The sequence below is a fragment of the Spermophilus citellus genome (genome assembly GCF_964194105.1).
Source record: "Spermophilus citellus genome assembly, chromosome: 4".
Lineage (NCBI taxonomy): Eukaryota > Metazoa > Chordata > Mammalia > Rodentia > Sciuridae > Spermophilus > Spermophilus citellus.
The window spans coordinates 144,029,438-144,048,467 of record NC_138185.1 but is presented as its reverse complement, the minus strand read 5'-3'; the positions used below and the strand labels follow the sequence as shown (position 1 = coordinate 144,048,467).

Here is a 19,030-nt window from a genome sequence, read left to right as displayed (position 1 = left end):
TGAAAGTGGTATGGTATTCAGTCTCCTTGTGTTTTTTTCTGACCCCTCTATCCACCTGCATTTTAGCAAAATAAATTAATACACATGTATAATACAAAATGGAGAGAAAGATTGTTCCTGTATCTTTGTGTATATATGTGTGTGTATGTATACATATATACACCTACTAGAAAAAATTTATTTTATTATATTAAAATTATTGGATTTCCTCTGGGGAAAGAGGCAACTACTCTCTAAAATCAGAGCTGAATTGTTCAATATGCATCCAGTACTGCATGTGGATAAGTTTCTCTCCCTTTATTTGGTAGTATATTCATTTATTTATAAAATATTCATTATTTATAAAAGACTCACAGGTCTTTCCTGGACTTGACACTGTAGCAGATGCTGGAGATTTCACAGTAAGCAGAATCTGTATGTTTCTGCTTAATGGTGGAAATAATAAAATAATCATGGATTCTATAGTATAATAACAAGATGAAAATTATACAGTGCTGTAACTTTGTAACAGAGGAGACCTCATTAGTATAGAATGGAGGATCCAAAAGAAATCCTCAAAAAAGACTTTGAGAGGAGGTCTATCTGATGACTCACCACTAGTGACTAGAGGTTGAAGGAGAAAGTCCAGGCAGAGATGGTGGGGAGGAATTGAGCGTGTCTGAGAACATGAGAGCAGGCTAGTGTGGCAGGGCTAAGGCTGGGAGGCAGGCGGGCCCAGCCCATGGAGGGCCTGGTAGACCATTTGAGGGATTGGGAATAATCTCTAAAAAGTAATGAAAGCCATTGGAGGATTTAGGCAGAAGACTCATAATGAGATGTTGTAAAGGTCACTTTGACTCAGATGCGGACAACAAATCAGAAAGCAAGGGTGAACGTGGGAAAAATAGGAAGGTACTGTGGCAGTACGGAGAGGTGTAAGGAATGTCAGAGCTCTTGGTTGGGGGGCAACTCTGGGCTAGAAATGTGCCTTGGAAGGCACATCCTAAGAAGATCACTGAAGAGTTCACCTGGAAGAGATTGTCTCAAGAGAGAACAGGGGTGGGAGGAGAAAAAATGTTTATACCAAACCCCAAAAGAATACAAACATGTAGTAACAGTATAGAAGGCTGCAGCTGCAAAGGAGGCAGAGCCTTCAGATAGAGGTCACATCCAGAGTGGAGGACACAGAACCTGAGAAAGAGGAAGCAGCACAGTGGAACCAACTCACAGAAGACTCAAAAACAGGACACTGACCAGAGGGTGGGTTAATTAGTGACTTTGGGGTGTTTTTGTGGTATCAGAATTGGGTATGAAGTAAATATCAATGGGTCAAGGAGTGAGAAACATAAAAAGTGATTACTGGCAATTTTTAAAAGATGATTTGACTTGTAAGGGATAAGCCCATTCATAATATGCTTATTTGCGTATGAAACTCATACGTATTAAGACTGCCAGTTATTCAAAGAGTTTGTGGAACCATTATTGCTAGCTGTTCTTGGAAACTAAAAGAATGGAATCATGAACAACTATCCAGTCTTTCTACTATATGAATATTTTAAATCAATAATGAATATTTTAGGTAGCATCTTACTGTTCAGTACACAAAATGATTTTTTATATATGTGTTAGTTTTCAGAAGATCATATGTATCAAGAAACTCAAAGCCCAAAAGGTATTAAATAATTTTCCCAGACAATAGAGGATAGAGAAAACTAAGAATAAATAAATATATCAATAGATTAAGAGTAGTTTAAAGAGCTGGGGTTGTGGCTCAATGGCAGAGCACTTGCCTAGACGTGCAAGGACCTGGATTTGATCCTCAGCACCACATAAACATAAAAAAAATAAAATAAGGGTATTGTGTCCAACTACAACTAAAAAATATGTTTTTTAAAAAAAGAGTAGTTTAAAGAGGTAATTTTTCTAATGTATCAGTTTTTCATGTTTATGTCTAAATGTGTATGTATAGATATATTCATATTCATGGCTTTTTTCCCACAATTAAGATTGCTCCAAAGCTGTTATTTTACACTTTAAGAACAAAACTTTAAATGTCTTTTTTATATTTCTCTTGTCAATGCTGGGTAGTTTAGTAGGACTCTTATTTTGGTAATACTTGCTGTTACCTTTTGAAGATAGTCTGTGTTTGATTTCTCAAGTGCATGTACATCTCAAATTCATCTCTTACTTCAGATCCACAGCTTAGTAAATAACTGTTATGATGAAGAATAGTTGCACATAACATTTAAAAATTTACCTTATAAAAGGAGCCCAGATGCATGTCTTTCCTTTCGTTCCAATGTGAAACTATCAGTTTATTATAGTTCCAGTTTGTATGAGTTTTTACTAATCTTTTTTGGCAGATTTTTGAGATGAAATCACATTCTAAATAATTCACCCATTTAAAGTATGCAGTTCAGTTACTTTGGTATTTTCACAGAGTTGTCAGCCATCATCACTTTTAGAAACATTTCAATACTCTGAAAACATACCTTGCACCCCTCGGCCAGTACCCTGGTCTCTCCCTTTCTGCCTCTTCCTCTCCTAGCTTCAGGCAACCACTAATCTACTCTGTTGCTATAGATTTATCTATTCTGGACACTTCATTGAAGTAGACTAATATAATATGTGGTCCTTGTGATTGTCTTCTTTTACTTATAATGTTTTTACTTATCATAATCGGGGCTTATCCAAGTAATAGTATGACTTCATTTCTTTGTATGGCCAAATAATATTCGGTGTATATTTAAAGTACATTCTATTTATCCATTTGCCAGCTTGTGAATTTTCAAGTTATTTATACTTTTTGGAATCTGCCAAAGCTCTAGTAACTTAGCAGAGTGTTTTACTTAGCTTTTGGGGGATAGACACTATGTATGTACAGACATAAAGTGACACTTGTATTTGTAAATACATCTGTGTATTTACAGATTTATTCTGAGATAACATTCTGACCCAAGTACCATGTGTCTAATGCTTCTGTTTTAACCCCTAATATGCAGACAACTGTTGAAGCTTTTTAACCAATTTAGATACAAATGCTTGTCTCTCTCTCTCTCTCTCTCTCTCTCTCTCTCTCTCTCTCTCTCTCTCTCTCTCTCTCTCTCTTTTCTCTCTCTCTCTCTCAATTCATTTGTTTTGTACCATGGATCAAACCCAGGGGCACTTAACCACTGAGCTACATCTCTGGCTCTCTTTTATATTTTATTTAGAGACAGGGTCTTGTGAGTTGTTTAGGGCCACATTAAGTTTTTGAGGCTGGCTTTGAACTTGAGATCCTCCTGCCTCAGCCTCCTGAACAGTTGGGATTAAAGCTGTGTGCCTCCATGCCCAAATGCTTGCCTTTGGATGAATACTTATTAGAAATAATTTGGACAATGATATTGGCTAAATACTCAGACCAAAGTTAGAGAAAGAATCCCTTTGGTTGCTTGCATATTCTCTACACATGGGCCATTAATGCACAGTTGTCCGATTTAAGCCCAGTAATTTGGGCTTTGAAGAGCTATTTGGCATAAAATACCATGCCAAATAGTCTAGTGAGTCTAGTGGTCCCCTTCAAAATCTATTCTGTGTAATACTTTCTTGGGCTTTGGAGAGCTATTTGGCATAAAAGGGGTCTAGCGGTCCCCTTCAAAATTTATTCAGTGTAGTATTTTCCCAGAATAAATGTTTCCTTTTGCCCCTGCCCACCATTCTCACCCCAGAATTGCTAATAACTGTAATGCCATTCACTATCTTACCATGCCATGCTTTAAAAACCCCTCAGAACATGAAATATGTGCTTTTTATTTTAAGGTTCTGTCATTTGTTTTTACTTAAGTTAATTGGAACTCTCCCTTTACTTGACATTTTCTATGTGGCCTTTATAAAAAAACAGTATATACATAAGACAGCTACAAAATAGTACATTTGCCTTTTTGCCAACCTTTAATATGCAAATGAAGAATCTAATATTTTTAAATATGATTTTAATCCATCCATAGAAGTTCTTGAATTGGTCCTGGCCAAAGTAAAATATAGCTGTTTTTATTTTAGTATCTTATAATATTGAATTTCTTATAGTTTCCTAATCATTCAGTTCAAGGCAATACCATGAAAAAAAAAAAACCACACGTATACTAATATTAGCTTATGCTAATATTGTGATTTTGAGTCCCAATTTGTTTTTAAGTTTATCTTATCAAAAATGTATTTTGGGGCATAGGGACTAAGTGTGCACTGAGTCTTTCTCATACCCCCCCAACATACACACCTATACACACATAACATGGGATGTGTAGGAAGCACCAGGAAGAACATTGTACTGTCTTGTTACTAAAAAGATGAGAGTAGAGGTATAGAGGTAGAAGGAAAGAAATCACTCACATGTTTGCTTCAGTTCATATTACAAGGAGCAAAAATTACTGTGTGCCATAGCCAGTAAGAAGTGTGGGTGACCCATTGTCTGCTACATTGTCTGAGGAGAGGTGCTAGTTTGTTTCCTTCACTGCCATATCCCCAGTACCTGGTTCAGTTTGTGGTAGGTTGTCTACACTCAACAGGTATTTGTTTAGTTGATGTATTTCCTGAATGAACCCCTTTATGATAAACTCCTTAATGAAGCTTCCTAGGCCCTTGACAGTCTGAATCTGAGTTGTGTGTCTCACTTGAAGCCCACTGATACAAGACAAAAATTCACTGCAGTCAAATAGTTCTCTCTGTTGCTGCAACAATCCTCTATGGTTGTGCTTTGAGCATGGAGCCTTGTGTAAAGGACGAGGGTCTTGTACAACTGAGGAAGAAGTAGATGTGGCACAGGACCATGGAAGGGTAGGGTGGGAATGAGGTAAGCAGAGAGAAGAGTGGATTCCATATTAGAAAAGCAAAGAGCTTAGATAAAAATGTGTTCTGACTTTGAGAGGTTCTAGATTCAGTCCTTAACAATGAGGGAAAAATTCTGATTTAAGTGAGCCTATAGGTCCTTCAACTTATAGGAAAGGAAATATGCTCTGGCCTTCTTAACAATTTCTTTTATACATTTGATCTGTTAAAGAGATTAGACGGGTATTAGATTTTGATTAATTATATTAGAGTCTTGCCTCTGTATTCTCCTATCTTGCTTTCAAAATGGCTCAGTAAATTTTATTCCTTTGTTCTTGGGGTCAAAAAGAAACAATAGATAAATATGTGTGTGACCTTATAAACCTGACATCTGGAATCTTGAAACATTAAGGCTGTGTCTTCTCTTCTACCAAAACATTTCACCGCATTTTAACCTTTAAATCAGGACTTTCTCAATTTACTCTTCATTATCGCATTCTGTATTGGTTTTTAATATTTGTTCTCTCATAAGGATTACTTATTAGTATCGAACTTTAGAAACTAATATCTATTTGATAGTCAAAAATTGTGTAGAGATAAAAGCAAAAGAAGCTGGAGTGGCTGTGGCTTTTGACCTTGAAACGCGGGGCACAGCCTGTGTCTGGAGCAGCGTTGGTGGTCTAGCAGCATTTTCCAGGAGTCTTCCAGTTGGACAATGACCAGCATTAGTGGAGTGTCCATGACCTCTCTCCTTTATGCACTGGCAGTCTCCAGTGTCATCATTAATTAGTCTTCAGGTCTTCCATTTGTCCACTAGAAAGCTTCTCAAATAAGCCAAGTTAATAAATGGAAGTGGATGAGCTGCCTGGCCACTGGAACATGCGACCAGCGGAGATGGTTGAAGGGCGGCTCTCCCCCTTTGATCGTATGGAGAAGCTTAATTCTAATAGGCCACATGAGAGTCCCAACCCGTGGGGGCATGGAGAGGACCTCTAAGCACAGCAGTGGAGCTGCTGCCATGGGTCCTGGTTTCAGTTTCTAACTGAGTGGCTCAGAGGCCCAAGGGGCTTGTCTCACATTTTGCTTCATCTTTCCCTAGGAGTTCGCCTGCATTCTTCAGTGATCTCACTGAATTTCAGCAAGGGAATGAAAACCATTATCCCTATATTCTAAACAAAAGATTTTCACTATGACGTATTTCCGTAAATAGAATGCACAGCATCTGTAGCACATAATCCCCAAAGCCCTGACTCTCCTGCTGTTCTGGCCATGACATGTTTCCCAACCAATTTTACTAAATCATAAAAATAACAAATAATATTTATGAGCCTGCTTCCTAGTACCAAACATTCTGCACACATCACATGCACTATCTCACTTAATTCTCATATCATACCTGGGGGAGAGGGCTCCTCATTTTTCAGATGAGAAAAAGAAGCCACAGCCAACCTGAACCCAGGTAGGTCTTGATCTAAGTACAAGCCCTTTACCACCCCATTGCTATCGTCTCATAAAATTTGAACATTTTGATGGGCTCCCCATGGGTTCTGTCATCACATCCAGGACAACAGGAAAGCTGCAGCGATCAGCCCTTTTAATTCAGGCAAAAGTGGAAGTTTTGTTTTGGTAATTGGGGAAATGAGCTCTGCCTTTGGCTTTTCTGTGGCTGGGGAGAAGTCACTTTGAAGGCATTATTGGCATGGCTTCAATTATATCCTATTACTAATTTGCAGGTAAGCCTCATATTATTGGTGTTCATGAAAAATAGTCTTATAAAAATAGAATTATTGGAATTTGCATAATATTGGAAATTGCTCTGTTTGCATTTGAGGATTAAAGAATTTAAAGGACTAATTTATGAGAAATTCTGATTTCCTTTAAATATGGCTACCTGTATTCTCAGTCATAGCTGAATAACATGAGAAAATTTATGTTGCCATGAAAGTTCATTGAGAAGTGCTGATTTTTTAAAGTAGAAGTCTTTCAAAGTCAGGATGGTGATCTTTGGCTGCCTTGCTTATGCCTCACCAGTGAAGTGGTAGACATTGCTTGGGTACTTAAAATTCACTAATCCCTTTCACACAAGATTGGGACACCCCAAGGTGCTTGACAAGTGAAGAGACTGAGACCCTTGCCACATCTCCTGGAAAGGCAGGCAGGAGTGAAGAGACAAGCAAGTCACACTGTGACCCTGGAAAGCCTGCTCTGCATCTGGGTCAACCATGCTAATTTTGTTTAGCCTTTTCCCACATAAGAATCTAGTTAAGGTGTGGAAATCTGATGCTGTGGCCAGATGCATAGACCCCTCTAGAGAAATTTGGGGATAAGTAGGTGAAACCTGCCTAATAATTTCTCAGGTATTAATATAAGCACATGAAAAATATAATTAAAGGTAAATAAAAGCATTATACAGAAGATACTATAGATGCTTAAAAGATATGAAAACTGAATTGGAAGAGGCCTTATGAGAAATGGTGGATCTCGGACTTTTTAGGATGAATAAGGCTATGTGGAGAGTTATGTGTGAGGTAAATAAAGACATGAATGGAGACATGGAATCAGAAACATTGTTTGATCAATACACTTAGGAAACATTGAATGGTTTGGTTGTGGTTGGTCTAATACATGTGAGAAATAGAATTGAAAGCTGGGCCTGAAATCCCAGACTTGGGAAGCTTGAATTCAATTGAATTGGCAATGAGAGCCAATCATTTAATTTTCTTTGAATTTTTAGGAAATAATCTTTCCTCATAATTTATAGAGACAAGAGGAAACCTTAAAAAGCTCCAAGTTAACTCTTGATGTCTTCCCCCTGAGAGAGAGAGGGGGGGGAGGGGGAGGGGGAGGGGGAGGGAGGGAGAGAGAGAGAGAGAAAGAGAAGGAACAAATGAACAAGAACAAAAAGATACTTTTCCCACTCTTCACCATGTCAGTAAATGGCAGTATAAGCCACCCCTGCCTATCTTTACCCTTCCCTGTCCCTCAGCCCTAGTTGAATGCATCAGCAAGGCCTATTTGTTCATCTCCAAAATATGTTCCCATTCTACCAACTTCTTCTCCCTCTTTCTCTTCTCTGAGGTCACACCCTGTTTTAGTCAGCTTTTTCACTGCTGTGACTAAAGGATCCGACCAGCACAACTTTAAGGAGGAAGAGTTTATTTAAGGACTTAGGGTTTCAGAGGTCTTAGTCCATAGAAGTCCAGCTCCATTCCTCGGGGTTGAAGGTGAGGCAGAACATCATGGAGGAATAGTGTGACAGAGGGAAGCAGCTCACATCATGGTGATCATCAAGCTCCAGATACATAATATATACCCAATAGCCACACCCCCAATTAACCATGTCCTCCAGCCACACCCCTCCTGCCTCTAGTTACCACTCAGTTATTCCTATCAGTGATTAATTCACTGATTGGGTTAAGACCGATACAAGCCAATAATTTCTCTGAAACTTCTAACATTGTCTCACTCACGTGTGAGCTTTTGGGGGACACCTCAGATCCAAACCATAACAAATCCCTGTTTCAACAAAAGAAAAATGGTAAGAAGGATGTACTTGCCATTTGGCCACAAAATCCATCTACTTGGAAGGAGCTAAAAGGAAATCTCATAATAATAAGAGAAGTTATAATATAGCTATAATTGAGAAGACAAATAAGCTTAAAAAGATAAAAGCATAAAAACAAATATTTTGAAATGACATTTTGGCTGGTTTTAAGGAAATTTTTTCTCATTTGTCCCAAAGTAGAATTTGTATTTTTCACTTTGGTAGGTCATTTTCAAAAAGAAAATCAGTGTTTACATTCCAATGGACAGGACTTCCTAAATATCATTGGAATAGTTGTCAGAATAATGGCAAATATTATAAATAAGCTATCTTTAAAACTTTTGGAAAGTAATATCATCAATAGACACAGCCTGAATTTAGGTATTTGTGTTCTGTGATCCAGAAGTCTTATCATAGGATGAATCCCTGGATACCTCCAAGAATGCAGTTTCTTCTGAACTCGACTCAGAAAATGACAAAGGATTCCCTTAGACCATGCTTCGATCTCTTCCAGTCTCCCAGAGTTGTCCAGGATTTCAACAATCTGGTTATCAATGTTGCAAATGACAAGTGTCATATAACTACTTTCAAAGGACACTTTGAGTGGGCCTTTGCATTGTCTGTGCTTCTGTACTGACATGTTTGTTACTTTGCCTGTAGAAAATGTTCTGGGACACTAGTTCTGAAAACATCAAATTATTGATTAGTGTTTTCCCCAGTGTAAAGTTCCCTTCCCTATACCTTCCTTCCAAAATGACTTATCTTTGTATTTGTAAATTGTTGCAGGACCTGGAGTACATGTTTGTTCATTTTATAAACTAGATGACATGATTTCTTTATGGTAAAAATGCAAGGCTTTAATATGGTTTCTTAGACGAGCACTTACCAGTAATTCCTGACCATGATCAAAAGACAAAACTGGTCATGACTTAGTTCTAGCTTTGAGAAATGCAGACTTTCTTTCCCCAGTACATTTCTACAACTGACCTGAACATATAAAAACCTTGAGGAGATGCCTCTGACCTGGGTCACTGGCTTTTGTGATGGTGAACTCTAGATTATGGTTTCCATCTACTCAAATCAGAACTCTCCAGTTTGAGGCAATTTGATTATCAAAACAATCTGTTATGAATTATAGATAATCTCTCTGAAGTAAATCACATAAAATTATTTCACATATATTAGTAGAATATTAACAGAAAGGGTAGGTGGGAAGCATTAAGGACAGACAGTGTCCTTCCTCACCTGAGCTTAGTTCTGATGTTGAGATGTGTATGTTACCCTGAGAAATCACTAATTTGGTGGTTACAGGCAACTTGAATGCCTGAACACTTCTGCAAAATCTATTTTAATTTCTACTTTGGAGTATGAATCTAAAGAAGGCCAGGGTCCTTAATACCCTGGCTTAAGTCCTTAAATAGTTTTTGCTGCTTTATTTTGGGGAAAGCAAAAGGTAGAATATTTTACCTGTTCCAGGTCAGAGATTTTTATGGGTATCTAAGAAGAAAATTGAATGTGATACATTTGCTTGTTCTTAAAAACAGGTATAGGATGAACTCCTTATTATTTTCCCCTGGAATTTGGATAAAAAGTGATTGGCACTTGATGCCTGAGTGCAAAGCACAGGCCCTTGGCTTCTAGAAGGAGCTCAGCAAATGTGAATTCTTGAGGTAGTCTAATTCTACACTTCTCTTTACAGCAAGTGAGAAGCAGATGATGGTGGTGTGCAAGGAGTCCCCCAAGGAGTATCTTCAGCCTTTCAAGGATAAGCTGGAGGAGTTCTTCCAGAAAGGTAGGAGGCTTTGTCAGCCATACATACATGCTTACAACATCCTTCACCTCACGGATCTTTTGCTGAGGGCCACTGCCATTTCTATCCCACCACCAGCCCCAGTGATTCCTTTAGTCAATCTTCCCAGGGTGGTTACACTCTCCGCGTAGATGGAATGTTCTTATAGCTTTTGTGTCACCTTTCAAGACTGTTTAATGTTTTAAATCCTTTATTGTTATTGTTATTTTTGTAAATTTTTTGAGAGCAAAGACTTTTTGTCTCTCCATAGAGATCAAGGGGATCCTCAGTACATTTAACTGACAAGCAACTCACGTGCAAGGTTTACATAGTCATGCATCTCAGGTTTGTGGCCAGCTGTCACAAGTGGGTGGTAATTATCTTCCTGGTTTAAGAGTTTAGCAACTTGGAAACTAGTGTTGTATTTTCATTGCTTTTCAAAGGGGGAGGCTGAGGCCCAGTGAATGTGATATATCCAATCACTTGGCACTCTTTGACCCTTTGGGTTGTAGTAGATGGAAGCAATAAGCAGGAGGCAACAACACATCTAAGAAATCTTAGCAGGTTCTGTTCCTTCCTCCACAGCTTTGTTAGGCTTAGGGAGCTTTTGTTGACCAAAGTCCATGAACATGAATTTAGGTATTTCTTATTTTAATTTCTCAATTTCAACTTAAGATGTGAAAGAAATATAAGTGTGGAATGTTTGGTTGGAGCATTTTCTTTACTCGAAAGCCAGAGGAAATGCACATAGGAAACTTTGGGGATATCTCAACATGCTGTTTCTATTATTGCATAAGGCCACATGATACCACACCATCAACAAAAGACTGTTAGGCAGAGTGAATTCACAAAGTATGGCCAAACCACTTTGGGAATTGGCAGGGAAATTCTCAGCCCATGAGTCAGAAGAACTCCATCCCAGATGCTCCCTTTGTGCATAGATCATTGCTCCCTTCTCTGTAATGAGGGGTTATTTTGTTGAAGCGGAAATCAGAGTTGGCCACTGCTGAATGTTATATGTGATGGGGGGCGGGGGTATTGTGATCAGGCTCAGTACTATACTGAGAGCATACCATGATACCAACATATGGGCTGTGTGACTTTAAGTGTTTTTGTATGTGACTTATTAAAGGAAATGCATTGCTTTATAATTTTACCAGGTAAATTTAACCTAAATGGCCTTAAGAAAAGCATGAAATGTTTCCCTTTGCTGACCACTTCATAATGTCTGTTCAATATATGTAGAATTAACTTGAAATGAGGCTTATGTGTACTTGGATTCCATTCTTATTTTTAACTGCTATTATTGCCTATCTGGAAAATTCTACAATGTGTATAGTGGGGTTTTTATCTGCCTGTATGCTTTAATGACCTTAGAGTCCCTCCTCTTCAAACCAGCTCACATCTTAAAACACTTATTTTGTAAATTGTATTCTTTTGTTGAAAGGGATGAATATGAATAGATGTAGAACCTTGATTCTGCTAAGTTTTTCAAGAAACTTCTGATCAGGGAAACAAGGGCTGTTCTAAGAAAGCCTGAGAGCCATGTTCTTAATGCTACTGTGCACTAAAGTCAGGGATAGATTTTTTTAAAAAATTAGATACCCAGAACAAATCAGATCTACCACCAGCATCTCCATGGGTGAGACCGATGTTTTTATTCACCAAGTGATTCCAATGTGGATCTCAAATTGAGAACCACCATTGTCAACCTTAGTTCATTTTTAATGTATATTCAAAGATAAACATGCAGAGCCTCCCATATGCAAGGCCCTGGGAATACTAAGGTCAATTATTCTCCTTGATCCTGTCCCAAGTACTGTCTTATTATGAGAAGATCTATCATTGAACACAATCAGTCCACCGTGGAAATAGCCTGTCAGTATGACCTTATTAACTGAATTTGTAGAAACGGCAGTCTGGAATCAGAATGTCTGATAGGGCAGACACTAACCACATGTGGCTGTTGTGCAATTTAAATGTGCCTAATCCAAGGACCAGATTTATAAAAATCATGTAAAAATATTTCATTTCTGTTTTTTTTATATTGATTGCTTGGTAAAGTGATAATGGTTTGGGATATATTAGATTAAATAAAATGTGTTGCTGAAGTTAATTTCTCTGTTTTAAGTGTAGCTACTAGAAAAATGTAAAACTCTGTTGTGATTTATATAATATTTCTATGGGAAAGTGCATAAACATGGTCCCTGGGCCTTCCTTCTCTCATTCCTGCACTCTCCTCTTCATATTCTTTCTGTGCCTTCTCAACCTCATTACTAAGGTGCAGAGTCTCGAAGAGTAGCCCCATGCTCACTTTCAAGCTGGGTCCAGCCATTGTTTGGTGGCCAATTAGAACTACTTTGGCAAGGGCATGCTGCCACTTCAGACCATTCCTCTGCAGTTAAGAAATATATAATTGATAGCATTGTGATACAGTTAAGGGGCTAGGGTTTTGCCAAGTTGCAGTACACACAAATAGAATTTCTCTTGGGTACTATTTGGAGTACCAAATAGTAGTTCCTTTTTAATGTGGGTTTTCCAGTGATTCATAGAAATTGTAGGATTCTCTACCTACCACAAATATGCATTATTCTCCCTCGATAATCAAAGTTTTATGACAGTTTAAGTGTAGTATTCCATCTAAGGCCCCATTCATTATAAGCAACACCATTATTGCACCTCCTACCAAGGAAGAAAGATTGTTGCCAATTAAGCCAGGATGTGCAGATTATGAGATGTACCCCAACATCAGAAGTGCTGAAAGGTGAAAATCCCATGCATTGTGGAGTTGAAGTGATACTATTATTAGGCACGTAAAATCAGAAAGTAAAAATGACCCATGCTTCCAGGGTATGTCAGGAAAGACTTTCAGCAAAGGAAACACTCTGTTCAAACTTAAAGAAGATGGTGATAGTGATGACAATGACAATATTCACCAAGTGTGACTATATGCTAGATCCCATGGGGGAGCAGTTCACCTTCTCACATCATCCTCCATTCCCTGTGGTAAGCACCAGTAATACCCTGTTTATAGATGAGGACATTTAGGGTTAGGAATTCTCAGCAAATAGTTAAAAAGGACATTCCAGACAGAGAAAAACACTGCAGATCTCAGAAGGATGCAAGACCCGATATATATGGGGAATGGTGTGGCCAGGTCACAGGGCAGGCAGGGAACACTCATGACCAAAAAGGAGCAGAGAGTGACAATAAGACTTGATAAAGAATCTCCATTTTGTGTATTGCAAGGCAATAGATAATATTGAAAAATAGTACCTATGGGAATGACATATTCATGTTGAGTTTTTGTTTTGTTTTGTGTCAGAGGGGCTTAGGGAGCATGTCACTTTGCTTTTTGTTGTTAAGAAATGCATTCTAATTAACATTCCAAAAGCATTAGAAGAGTAAGACTAGTAAAGAGCAAAAGGGATGGGGGTAAAAATAAGGAAGAAGGACATGGTTAATAGTAACAGGCTATGTTGAGTGTTGTCAAATATAAAATGAAATGATAGACAACCGTACTCCCTTTTTTGCTTTGAGTAACTGGATATTGACGAACAAGACTGGATTTGGGATAGAAGACAGTGAGGGAAACTGGACATGTTGACTTTGACGCAGTGTGAGACACATAGGTCAAGGTGCTGGGTTCATAGGAGAGAGCTGGATGAGAATTTAGAGGTAGCTGTTTCAGTCAAAAGAATGAATGAGAAGACCCAAAGAAAGGATATAGAATGAGAAGGCTCCTAAAGTTTCAGTGTATTTGAAAACGGAGTATCAAAAAAGAACGATCCTTGAGAAAAGACACTTCTATATTTCTATAGTAGAGCTTATACAAATTATTTGGCAAGAAATTAATTTTCTTTTTAGGGTCTGCCCAACTCATCAAGTCTTAAGCAATTGCGTTCTTCATGCCTGAGAAGTCACATGCGTTGTGACTCAGTTGATTCATGATTAGGATTATTTTTACATAAGCTGCAATTCAGTTCTCTAACAATCATGATGATTTTAATTTTTCTTTTGTAAATCATATCCTGTTGCCACACTCAAGTGGGGATGATGTGTTTGTCCTTACTGTCTTTTATAATTCCTCCCTTCTCAAAATGCCCTTAAATAGTGATGACAAAATCATGGTACTTATTCTTAACTGATTTCATTTCCTGAGTAGAATTAGTAATTTTAATGGCACCTCTTTTTTAGGGTTGCAAGCTCCATGGTATCTAAACCTTTTGCCATACATGGGTTTGTTTGTTTGTTTTTTTTTCCTTCCCCACAGTAGGCTCTTGTCGATACCAATTTACAGCTCAGTTCAGAGCATATTGTATAGGCGTTTTTTTTTTAAGCTCATGCTTTCCCACCCTTAGATCAAACATGGCCATAATGATATGGCCTTCAAAAATGTGATGCTCAAATTAAAAGTCCCATAAACATGGCAGGGATCCTATAATTGAAGGAAGGTGCAGAGCAACTGGTCAGATCCCAGGTATAGATCTTGTAGGTGGTCTTTTCATGCTGTTAAATTGGCCATTTGTATTTATAGCTTTGGCAGGGAGGCTGGAACCTAAGCAGTCTCTATGGCGGTGCTTTCTCATGCGTGGTCTTATCTAATTTTTCATTAATTTTACCTGCTGTTGATGAATGGTGCCAAATTCAAAATGAATCTGAATGAATCCTTCTGGGCCTTACTTTCTGAAACTGTCTGTCCTTTAAAGTACTTTGACCAGCTGAGATTATAGATATTCTCAATGTCAAGAAACTATTTTCTACCAATAGTAAAAACTAGATAACTTTATTGAGCTAAAAACAAACAGAAAACAGTAAATATGTTTTCCCACATTGAGTGCAAAAATAATTATAGTATACGAATGGCCAAATACTCTATGACAGCTGGGGACTGTGTATATCTGGCTCTGTTTACTTTCTTGTCCCAACATAATGTAGGCTCAGCCTGGCTCATAATTGATGGTAACAATTATTTATTGAATTATTAACCAACAGTCTGAATTGTGTCAAGTATCTGCAGGTTATGTGTTTTTTCTTCTGTGGATTTCCTATTTAAATCCTTTCAGAATTGGTAAAAGCATGCTAGAAACTGGTAAGATACATTTTTGGCTAATAACGCTTGTCTCTGATAAGGCTTCCCCCTTGTATTGGGCACATACATGTATATAATCAATTCTTTTAAAAAGTACATAGATCAGATTAGATTGATAGAGGAACCATAACTGAACCTCTGAACTACAGAACAAAAGCAGGTTATTAGGTAATCTCCTCTGTGAGAGAAAACAATTCTTATTCTTTATAGAGCTTGTGAAAGAAAGAACTCTGATTGAGGATGCATGTACCTCTGCCTGGACCAGAATGGGTTCGTGTGTGTCTCACTGCTACTCCAGAAAGTACTAGCAGACGTGGTCACAGACATCATCAGATGGCCAAAATTAAGGTAATCTGTTGTGAGTTCTGGGCCACTAAAATAACGGAGTGTTAATCTTTGGAAGGTGGAAGAAGCTATCTCTTCAAAGGCTTGTGAAATAGATTCTTAATAAAGACAAGCTTGAATTTTTTCCTTTTTTTCCAGAAATCTCTGCACAGAGCTCATATTTTCCTTCTAAAGCAAATTTCTTTATTTTCCCTCTCCCCTTCCCCACCCACCTCCTACTACCTTCCCCAAACTTAAAATCTTTAAATCTTTTTTGTTTGTTTTTAACTAGGCATCCAGTTGCCTATCTTTTCAAGAATTCAGTTCTATTTTTCTTTTCTCACTAGTGAAACATTTTACAAAAAGAAAAAAATGTTTAAAAATTTTATGTGTGTATAATGCTAATATATATGAAAAAATTGCTCAACCCTTCAAAAAAGAAAAAAAAAACTATGGACTAATCTCACTATAGTTTTAAAATTCTAAATAAAACTAATAACCTACTTCACTACCAAACAGAATTTATTCCCAGAATGTAAAGATGATATGATACTGGAAGGTAATCACCACTATTAATGAATCTAAGGAGAAAATTCAAATAATCGCTACTTAACAGTATATGCTTAAAAATCATTTGATAAAATTCAATATATAAGGATTTATAAGGATTAATAAAACATTAAGTAATGTATACTTTCTTAGTATAAAAATCTGCTATAGTTCCAAATTTATAGCTTGTATTCTCTGAAGAAAAATACCTAAGTCCCATCAATCTAATATAAAAGAGTTCCTAGACATTGAACAATAAACAGGCTAAAATATTAACTATGGCAAAAACTACTCTTAAAACATATAAAAAGGTGCAAATCTCTTAAAGTTGGAGAAATGAAAAATAAAATTACATTGATATTTCATTTTCTATCCACACTATTAGCAAGATTCCAAAAGTTTAATAATAAAGTATGTTGGCCATGCAGTATGATAAATGTTACTTTTCTATGTTGCTATATTGTGAAGGTGTAAATTGTTACAGTCTAACTGGAGTTCAACTTAACATCATGTGTTAAAGTTGAAAATGTATAAGCCTTCTGACTGATAATTCTACTTCTAGAAATAGACCCTCAGATATGCTGATACATGCACAGAGATGTATGTACTATGCCTTAGTGAGGCATTATTTTTAATTGCAAAATACAGGTTCCATCCATAATAGAATAATCAAATTATGGTGCATAATTTGTATGTAATTATGGATATGGATTCTGCATTCATGAGTCCAACATCTATAGATCAAACATAGCCAGAAAATAAACTGTCCTTCCGATATTTTTTTTCCCCAAGATCTGCTTCTCATTCAGTACCTCTCTATTCTTGTACCAGTTGGGATCCTAGCTTCCTGAACCTAGCTCTTCATATTACAACCCATGGAATTAGAAGCCAAGTGCCATCATTCACAGCCTCTTTACCTCCTTTGGGTGCTGGACTGGATGACTTAAAAGGAAGTTTGGAGATCACCTTTTTCCTTATCTCTTAAGTGGAGAACCACATCTGTGAGCTTGTTCCTCACTTTCTTTCCTTATGATCCTCCTCCCCAACACTCTGCCACAGTAGGATTGGGTGATAGAGTCCTCCTGGCCAATAAGAAAATGTTTTAAAAAAAAGTTTCAAAGATGTATCAGAGACCCCAAGACAGTCCAACATACACACACATGCAGCCCTCAATTCTTTCTTCTGGACTTGGATTGACTTCACTCATTTTGCTCATATTTGAATCGCTCTCCTGTGACGTCTGAAACCAGAATGACCATGAAGAGGACTCTAAAATGTAGGGTGTTTTTACCTCTTCCTTACTTTTCTTCATGTGTGTAATCTTGTTCTTCACATCATGCGTCTCCTCTTGGCTTTCTGTACACAGATGCTTCAGTGCACATGTATATGAACGTACCAGCCTAAGAGAGTAAGAGTCTGTATCTTATCTCTTCATTCTCTATACCTAACCACACCATAGGAGGACCAAGTATCAGGTGTTATATCTCAGGACCACAGTCAGGATCTGACCTCTTTTGGGGGTATTGGTATGTGAAGACTTAACTCTAATTGTTTTTGTTTTTAATTTGCTCTAATTAGTTATACATGACAGTAGAATGCATTTTGACATATTGTACACAAAAGCAGCACAAACTCCTTCCTCTGGTTGAATATGGTGCAGAATCACACTGGTAGTATAATAATACATGTGTATAGGGTAATAACATCTGTCTCATTCCACCATGCTTCCTATCCTCCATCCTCTTCCCTCCCTTCATTCTCCTCTGCACAATCCAAAATTCTTTCATTTTACCCCACCCACCCATTATAGATTAGCATCTGCTTATCAGAGAAAACATTCAGCCTTTGGTTTGGGGATTTGGCTTATTTCACTTAACATGATATTCTCTAGCTCCATCTGTTTACCACAAGTGCCATAATTGCATTCTTCTTTAAGGCTGAGTAATATTCCATTGTGTATATGTAACACATTTTCTTTATCCATTCATCTGTTGAAGGGTATCTAGGTTGGTTCCATAGTTCAACTATTTGTGAATTGAGCTGATATAAACATTGATGTGGCTGCATACTGTAGTATGCCAATTTTAAGTCCTTTGGGATACCTGGGTCAAATGGTGGTTCCATTCCCAAGTTTTATGAGGAATCTCCAGACTACTTTCCATAGTGGTTGCAATTTGCAGTCTTAACTCTAATTCTTGAAAGAAAAGCTTTGCCCTCTGTTTTTAAACAGTGTCTGAGAAACTGTGTGCAAGTGGAAGATGATAGTGGTAGGCTCTAGAAAGAAGTAAGGTAAATATTGTTAATTCTTCCAGAATCTTCTCTAGAGCAGCAGATATTTAGACATACACTAACACATGTGCACACACCCCTCCAAGCTGATGAGCCCAGACTACTTGATTGCTTTGTGGAACAGGGATTATCCCAGGAACCTTAAGTTGATTTTTTTCAATTTTGAGTTAGACCTTTATTCATGTTAGTATTAAAGTATTACTAGGGTCCACCTTATGATGGTGGTGTTGGGTGATCCCTTCATTTTCCTTTCCTCATGGCAGAATTTTCAATCTTTTGATGAGATTCTAGAGCTACCATCACTATAACCCCTTTTTGATGAAATAGAGGTAAGGGGATAAGTGAGCTGTACTCTTTTCTCTATATGTCCTCCTTTCTGTGTACTTGTGAGGTCTCCTTTTCCATGTTTCATTGGTTTGTTTTGAAAAACTAGAAGTACACTAAAGTATGTTCCCTAGATGTTGGGTTTTAGTAATATTTAAAATTTTGTCCATGATACTGAGCCATCACTGCACAATTCACTCTACCTAATTTGAGTATACGTATAATTTTTGGTTAGAATTATTTTTAAATGAAAATGTCTTAATTTTATTATGCTCTTTCTTAAACAATACTTTTTTCTACACATACACGATAACTTCTTTTCATTCTTGTGGGAAGA

General features: G+C 37.5%; 1 protein-coding gene across 4 annotated transcripts in view; it reads left to right on the top strand.

Annotated features, from left to right (window-relative positions):
• The window catches only part of FMN1 (formin 1), a gene marked incomplete at its 5' end in the record, with an annotated part of 399,390 nt that overhangs the window by 298,252 nt on the left and 82,108 nt on the right, over positions 1–19,030 (top strand). For all 4 annotated transcript variants that reach the window (XM_081291956.1, XM_081291955.1, XM_081291954.1 and 1 more), the window contains one exon: positions 10,026–10,118. In XM_081291956.1, the coding sequence (XP_081148082.1) occupies positions 10,026–10,118 (93 nt within the window). The remainder of the gene's footprint in view (positions 1–10,025; positions 10,119–19,030) is intronic.